General features: G+C 32.7%; 1 protein-coding gene across 1 annotated transcript; it reads right to left on the reverse strand.

The window, feature by feature from the left end:
- Positions 1 to 1,692: 1,692 nt before the first annotated feature.
- LOC149567361 (wax ester synthase/diacylglycerol acyltransferase 11-like) lies at positions 1,693 to 4,391 on the reverse strand. Its single transcript, XM_089816632.1, has 7 exons — positions 4,209 to 4,391; positions 3,474 to 4,067; positions 3,012 to 3,081; positions 2,846 to 2,919; positions 2,481 to 2,663; positions 1,928 to 2,065; positions 1,693 to 1,839 (listed from the first exon to the last, which is right to left on the reverse strand). Exons 1-7 carry the CDS (start codon positions 4,389 to 4,391, stop codon positions 1,693 to 1,695), a joined length of 1,389 nt encoding a protein of 462 aa, XP_089672758.1.
- Between the last annotated feature and the right edge of the window lie 4,330 nt (positions 4,392 to 8,721).

Raw genomic sequence — 8,721 nt, forward strand, 5'->3', positions numbered from 1 at the left:
CACACACACCACTTAGAGATAAGTACATGTGAAATCTATAATAAATTAGTACATCTCTCTCTCTCTCTCTCTCTCTCTCTCTCTCTCTCTCTCTCTCTCTCTCTCTCTCTCTCTCTCTCTCTCTCTCTCTCTCTCTCTCTCTCTCTCTCTCTCTCTCAAAATAAAATAAAATAAATCCAAGACACTTAAGACTTAGGCCTACTAACTCTAATAACAATCCAATGGAATAAAAATCTAAAACCACCCAAAATGTACATGTCAAGTTTCTCATATTAAAACCTTCTCTCATATCATCACATCAATGGTGACTAGGATATGACCATTCCACTTTACATGCTTTTCCTTCATTCTACTATCTTAATTGGTATACTATTCTACCGATGGTTAAACTTGTAATGTGTTGTAACTTCCTGTTAACCAATTTCCAATCAATGAAAACACAATCTTCTAACTCAATGCTTTTGTTCACAATTTTCCCAATTGATGTATCTGAGTCCAACAGTAGTCACACACACACACACACACACACACACACACGCACGCACGCACGCACGCACGCACGCACGCACGCACGCACGCACGCACGCACACACACACACACACACACACACACACACACACACACACACACACACACACACACACACACACACACACACACACACACACCTTAGAGATACTACATCTGCATTCTATAATAAATTGGTACCTTTTTCTCTCAAAAAAAAAAAAAAAAAAGTCCAACACACTTAAGACTTAGGCCTACTAGCTCTAATAACAATCCAATGGAATAAAAATTCAAAACCACCCAAAATGTACATGCCAAGTTTCTCCTCACTTTTCGAAACCAACTAGGAACACATAAACAATAAAATCAAAAAAATCTCTATTAAATCATTAAAAAAAAACATTTAAAAATTGATATTAACTTAGATTAAAAACTATATTACAAATAAACTATCTATATAATTTGTGTCTACACCCAATCAGACACAATCTATATTTACTTAGAACCCCACTTAACTTAAATGTGTAAAGAGATGCACATTGAACTCTTCTTGTTTTTTGGAGTTTCTTTCTGCTTCATTACTGCCTTCACATGCTCAAGTATTGTTACACACAAATGTCCACCTTCTTGAAACTATTTTTCAAAGAATCCCTTAATTTTTTCATTTGATTTAACATTCATTTTATTCAAGTCTCTAATTATCCATTTCAAAGTTCCCACTATCTTCACTTACTTCATTAGCACACAAATAAATGTACACTATTACATGTTAAGGAAAGAGATATCAATATCACAATGAGATAATTAATAAGATACTTTTGAGCTAGCTACTTGGAAACTCAAGAACAATTTATTTTTTCAACATCACCATCTTCTCCATATTTTCTTCATATGAAAGAAATAGAGTCCATGTTAAATTTTGTAACAAATATAAAATAATATTCAGCAAATAGTAAAACTTACTAGTTAATAAATATTCATGATTAAAAGATAGTATCTTAAGATATACATCTATGAACCATATGCACCAATTAAAATATGACCCATTATTTCATTTGTTGAAGTACAATTATAAATACCACATATATTCATGTTAAAGAGTATTTATTTGAAATATTTATTGAAATAGTTTAGCATAAAATATATTAAATACAATTTCAATTCTCCATGCAAAAGAAACTTCACTATAAATAGTTGTTAGAGGCATCCTTGATGTCAATAAATGCTTCTTGTAAGCACATAGAAAGCTTGTTTGCATCCACGTAACCTTTTGTTGCAATAACTTGCATTCTCAAATTTCCCATATAACTGAAGCATGTTACAAGTATATTCTGTAGAAGAAATACATGGGTGTATTATTAAAAGAACAACTAATAAAGAAAAAAGAAATCTTAATTTAACTAGTGTAAAATTACTCACTGTTGGAAGACCCGAGACTGAAAAGAAGCCATCTCTAACTTTGCACCCTACGAACATCATGTGTTCTATTGGCCCATTTACATTTGTCACAGCAATGGTGGTGTTGGCTATTGCATTATACATAGCTTTAGCTGATGTCTATATGGGGGCAAAAAAAACATAAATATTATGTCAATTTCCACATTCTTTGATCTAGACTCTGAATCTAGAAAGAATTTGAACATAAAATTCTCAACTTTTGCACACATTAATGAAGATTCAAACCAAACATTTTAAAATCAATACAAAAATTTGTATATTGTCTTTACTTGTTAATTGACCAATGACACTAATGTGAGTAACATGGTGCCTAATAAATAAAGCTCTCAAGGTAGATCTCAACCTACTTATTACTTTAATTTTATTTCCATTTTCATTTTGTTATTGTTTGGAGTTATTTGTATCTGAACAACCCTATTAAATTATTATTCATAAAAATGAATAATAATTATAATTTCATTTTATCAATAAACTCCAACCTACAATTTAAAGGTGTAAAAGATAAAAACCATACCTGTGCACCTCTAAGTTGTGTAACATAGTGAAACACTGTGCTTATCAAAAAAGCCGCTAATGACATCTTTTTCTTGTCAAACATGTGCTTTGCTCTGTGAACATACTCCAAAGGGTTTATTAACCTCTTCATAGGAACTTTTAACAATAAAAGGCCAAATTTGTTTCCCTTTGTAGCTACACTCTGCATTATTTCACATTTTAATACATGAATTGAGCTCTCATATGACTAGACATGACATTTCTCTTAAAATTTATATGCCTTTTTGTACAACCATGATCATGCTAATAGAATTCATGCAAATGAAAACAAACAAGAATAAAATGTTCAAAGGTATGTCACTCGTGAAAAAGCTACTGCAAAACCTTTTTCTCATGTTGGGACCTTGTGTTCATTGTAGCTACAGCTGTAACTCTCAAATGCTCCATTTGTTTTAGATCTGCATAAATTAAAACAAAGAATTTGAATCAATCGATAGTTTCTTAAACTAAATACAAAAATAAGAGTAATTGTGTTGGCATTGTATCAAACCGCTAAGAACCCGCTCGCAGTAGAGTTGAAATCCATAGAATATGATGCCCATTATCACATCATTTACAGTCTACAAACAATATGAATACATCACCATCAAATTCACATAGTACTATATCTATGGAGATTATAATTCCTTAATTACTTGATAATTCTATAAACGATAACTAAAAATGTTTATATTAGAAACATAAACAAATTAATTATCATACAAATTATTGATAAATTTTTTTTAAAATTCTAAAAATTAAAGTTTATTTCTAAAACACCTTGACTACAAACTTAACATTCTTATCTAAAATTACACATTTGACACTATTATTCAATACATGACAGCTATACTCGTAATTGTAAATTACACACTAATTATTTACTCTTAGACTAAAATGCTAAATAGTCAAAATTGATTTAACACATATATTTAAGATCAACACAAAAGTAAAAGCAACGATTAAAAAGTACCCCATCAACACATCTCTTTACTTCTCCAATTTCTTGGAGTGTAAAAGTGCATGAAGCCATAACTTTAGGCAAGAGCTCCACTCCAGGATGCCCTCGAATAGAAAACCTGCTATCCTCCACCCATTTCAATATTAGGAAACTGGTAATGAGATCATGGAATGTGTACCACATTACAAGCACAAGAGTGAACATGCAATTCCATGTCCTAGCTATGAATCCAAAGCAAGGCCATGTGGTGGTCTCAGTATGAGTAGTTATTGGTGTGTGTTGGGAAGGGGAGGGAATGTGTGTATGATTATGAGGGGTTGTACTAGAGAAGGCCCGAGCTAAAGAGACAAGGGAAGGACCATCTCCAAGCATATGATCCAACTTGAGAATGGTTGTGGCTTCACCCTTTGTGGTTTTATAGTTGATGTAGTGGAGCTCCCAAAGTGGGCGTGAGGGATCAAGCTTGCTTATATGCAAGTCTGAAATATATTCCTCAACATACTTGTCATATACTAAGAGATTGGGTGGAAAGTGAGGCACAAACACATGGTCATCAACATTAACCTCAGTTTTCTCCCACTTCAAGACTCCCTTCTCATCTCTTGTCTGCAACCATTACACAATGGAAATCTTGGTTATTCATTCTAAGACAAACTTAAACATATTGTTTATTCATTTGAGCATAAACATCTTGGTTATTCCTTCTATGATAAACTTAAACATCAATAGTATTTGGAGAAACTTTACCACAATAGAGGAGAATCTTGAGGCCTCACTGTTAGATAGAAGGAATTCATGAATAGCTTTCTTTGCTTGAGAAATATTGACGTGGTCATCCAGCTCGCCTACGCAAAGCACGGATAAAGAGAAAGATGGATCGTTCAAAATCTTTCCCATTGGACTCACTGAACCTTCCTCCCCTTTTGACATTGTTCCAACTTGCTCTTGATATCGATCAAGTACTGTGAAACTTGATATTCCTCTCTCACTTTATATTTGCCATATTTATGAAGGTGGTTGAAACTTGAATGCTCCACATGGCCATTGCTTTTGCTCTGATCTGGCTTTAATTTTTCAGTGCATGCCCATGCTTTGTGTCTTCCAAAGCAATTTGTTTTGTAATGGACATTTAATTGGCTTTTGAAAATCGTTGGTAGTTTTTCATGGGTGATAGAAATGGGCTTTTGCAAATTGTTTGTGTGGTATTCGTGTATTACGGGGAGCATTCAGATTATGGGATGATAAAATTGAGCTTTTTAAATTGTTGGTAAGGGTATCTGTGTTTTTTAATAAATTTGATTCATAATTGATATTTATTTTGGATTTGCAAATTATTTGTAGTTATTCATATGATAAGCACATATCATAAGATGATAGAAATGAGATTTTATAAATTGTTTGTAGGTGGGCGTTCATATATTATGGGTGGGCACTCATATCATGATATGATAAAATTGATCTTTGTAAATTTTTGATAGAGGATATTAATAAATTCCTCATTTCTCTTTACTCACTTGATAATTGAAACTGAAAATACTGGACTAATTATTGGTAGATATTTATATATCACAGTGTCTCACTGTATAAATCCCATAAGATCATTCACTCAATGTAGGTACTAATGTTACAAATGTATAATTTGTCGACCTCAAATGGCAAATCATACATACAAGTCTTGAAATATGGTTTAAATTTTATTAATAAGATTTTGATGTTTTAAGTCAAATAATATAAAAAATAATAATTGAAATTTAATTATAATCTAATTTCTCTTCTAATGCCAACTACAATAATAAAGTAATTATAACACATTTGGAAATTCTTACATATAAGATGTAATAATAAAGTATAGATTTTTTGTTTAATTATAAAATAATATTTAAAATACATAGATATCATAAAAGCACACATAACTATGATTACTTATACTAGAACATAGCAACATAGTCACATAAATGGTAAATGAATATGCAAGAGTTACATCCACAAAAATGGTTCTACACATAAAAAAAGGTAAAATGCATTTGAAAAAATATTCAAATGTGCAAAATCATATAGCAACCCACTTAATATTTTTGTGTCAAGTGCTTCTAGTTTCATTTTTACAAAGATTAGAGTTCATTTGATATACTAATTGAAAATTTATATTTCTCGCAACTAGCTCTAGCAGGCCAATTTACAAAGGAGGTGCTTAAATTTGGCGGGTCAATATGAATCTGAAATAAAACCCATGTTTTATCTTAATTATCACAAAATTGTGCACAGTTTCATGGCTTAAGGCTTCCTAGTTTTCTTGTAGTGAAATTGCCCCAAAATTATGAAATGATAACTTTAAAATTTCCTCATTTCTGTATGGTTTCTAGAGTAATTTAAAAGATAAATTGGATATTATTCCTTTAATGCACAAGATGTATTATATCATCTCATGAGAGATGAATGCATATAGCATAATGATGTAGCAACTAGAAGGGACAAGATAAATTTTATGTTGAGAATGTCTCATGTTTTTATGTTTCAGCTTGAGCTTTGGAGTCATTTCAAATGCAAAGTGAATGTTTCTACATCTAAAATGACCCCTAGGCATTTTCTCATGATTGGATAGTAAGTTTGTAACATTTTTGTGAAGTTGGCAGGCTTAAAAACATCCATATGTTGTAAAAAATGACCCAACAATATTGTAGTAGTAGAAATATTTAATAAGATTGAGTAGATGATGGAGTGATTAAAATGCATCAGCAATAACTGACATGAGAAAAATAATAATTTGGAGGTTGAGTATGTATAAAAAATATTAAGAAGGTGCATATCAAAAGTGCAAATACTTATGCTTCTAATGTAGGAGCATCAAACTTTGATTTTGTGGACCTTTTGGTTTGCATGCTGGGGGAGGTATTCAAAGTGTATTGGGGACCCTATGTCTAAATGCACATAATCATATATGGTCTTATGAGTTAGTTGTGAATTGTAAACTTGGGGCTTGTCCTAAGTATTTAGTTATTTCATGTATTTAATGTATGTTTCCAAGCCAATTTATGGCTTGAGGGTTTATTTAATGTGAGTGTTTATTTAATGTAACTTTTTAGGATGACCTATGGTTTGGTTTAGTATAAGTACGGGGTCATTTCATGTCTAGAGTCACCAATCAAGGAGCATGGTGGTCAACATAGAGTAGCTAAGAGAAGCAAAGTTTAATAGAGCTAGTAGCTAATTGTGGGCTTGGGAAATAATAAGATTGCTTGGTGTCTTGCGAGCACAAGTTTATATTATGCTTGTGGTTTTCTATGATTCCAGTCTAGCTAGGGTTTGCATCTTACGAGGTCTAGTAGAACTATTATTGTAACTGTTGATGTATTTGGATGTAACCCAAAAGGTCTTATAGTTGCGCATGTTGGATGTAAATCTTATGATGATAATTGACATTGTTTGAATCTAAATATCTGTGTTTTTGTTTATATTCTATTGTGTGGTTATTTGTTGGAGGCTAGAACATCTCCTTTGGGGATTTCCCTACATTGCAGTGCATCAAGTAGTATCAAAGAAAAATTTGATCTTGTGGTGGTTGTGTGGTGTATTGTTCTTTCTAGGGTCCTAGATATATATGTTGTGAGGTAGCAGATCATGGTTTTGACTTAAAATTGTAAAGGCTCACAGATGAGTCAAAGGTTGTGATGATGGAAGGTTGATCTTTTTGACCAAAGGTTTGATCTTGTTGGTGATTGTTAGGATTTGTTGTAGAGGAATTGCAAAGATCTTGGAAGATGCCTTTGAGAAGATTAGACCATGTGATGATTGTAGATCTCCATGATGTGGTAGAGATGAAGATAATAGAGATTTTTTCTCAATTTCAAGTTGATTCAACCAATCAAATCAAGGAAAGGATAGTTGAGCTTTGCAAAGATTACCAGAGTTTGAGTCTACCAATTAGAAAGAAATTTATATGGCCCATTAGAAGCATTGTTCAGAGGAGAAGACACTTTTCTATTGAAAAAGAAGTAAGGGTTGACATCGTCAAAGTTGAAGAGGTATGTGTGGTTGGTTTTGTTGATTAGGTTGTAGAGCTTGGTATGAAATCTACATATCAACTTGTGGTTGTTGTTGAGATACTTGAGCTCACTGAAGAGATTCTTAACTTTGTTTGAGATTGGAAAGGAGATTTGTTTTCATGACTAGTTGATTTTGTCTAACATGAAAATTCCAGAGAAAATCTTGTTATGGACAATGAGATTGTTGATTATGAGGATTTCCATATGGATGAGGATCTACAGATGGTTGTTGTTGTTGCTAAGATGATTGAGGATGCACAATTTATTGCTGATATGGTTGATTTGGATTTCGATATTGCTACTTGACATGTTGTTTCTTCTATGGTTGGAGATTCTATTGTTAATGTAGATGTTTTTGCTGATGTGGATTCACTTATTGTTAACATGGTTGAGGATCTACATGCTTCTCCTTTTTTGGATGTGGATGCTACTATTGAAGTGGATTTATATTGTTTTTATTCAAATTTTCTTGTGATTGACATGGGTGAGGATTTGCATGTTGCTCTTATTATGGATTTGAGCTTACATGTTGCTGACATGGATTTCATGTTTGAGGATATTACTATTGTCAAAAAGTGCCTTCTAGCCAAGGATTGAATTCAAATATTTAAACCCACCCAATGATCACTTTCATGTTATATTTTAAATCCTAGGACCACAACAAAGTGGTATGGTCCCAATCTTATGATAGCTCATATATCAAAAGATCATTGGGAAAATCAAGCAATGATAAGATGCTACAAGACTCCTATTGATTAGGCTATTGTGACATCACAGATAGTTGAGGGATCATAAGCTAGAAAGAGGCCTTAACTGATGTTATGATAGTAAGTGATTGTAAGATCGTAGGCACCACAAAAGATGTGTTTTGACACCATGAAAGTCAATGATCATAGGATTGTGGGGTTGACTTCTCATGTTGCCAATGCTACAAAGGGGAAGGTTGGTTGTATGATCTTACATTTGTAAGGTCACAAGAACAAGCAATGATGCCTCCCAAGGTCATGAAAAAGGATAGTTAAACTACAATCATAGGATCATAAGGGTTATTTCCATGCCTATCAATATCATGATGAACTGTGGTCGTAAGATCATAAAGGTCAAATCAATAGTACCTATGACATCACAAGGAGAGAATAATGATATTGTGACCTTATGCTAGGGGTGTTATCATCATTCTATTGTGAGATTGTAAGAATTGTTGTTGTCGAAGGGTC

Source organism: Cupressus sempervirens, chromosome 3, assembly GCF_028749045.1.
Source record: "Cupressus sempervirens isolate cs-2001-9-10 chromosome 3, ASM2874904v1, whole genome shotgun sequence".
NCBI lineage: Eukaryota > Viridiplantae > Streptophyta > Pinopsida > Cupressales > Cupressaceae > Cupressus > Cupressus sempervirens.

What these genes read in the sequence shown, in the direction of transcription:
- LOC149567361 (XM_089816632.1), bottom strand. Translation starts at nt 4,391, where the DNA reads ATGTCAAAAGGGGAGGAAGGTTCAGTGAGTCCAATGGGAAAGATTTTG. An exon ending in CAAGATTCTCCTCTATTGTG is followed by an intron (nt 4,068 to 4,208) that starts GTAAAGTTTCTC and finishes TAATGGTTGCAG; the next exon opens with ACAAGAGATGAGAAGGGAGT. An exon ending in CACAACTTAGAGGTGCACAG is followed by an intron (nt 2,066 to 2,480) that starts GTATGGTTTTTA and finishes GCCCCCATATAG; the next exon opens with ACATCAGCTAAAGCTATGTA.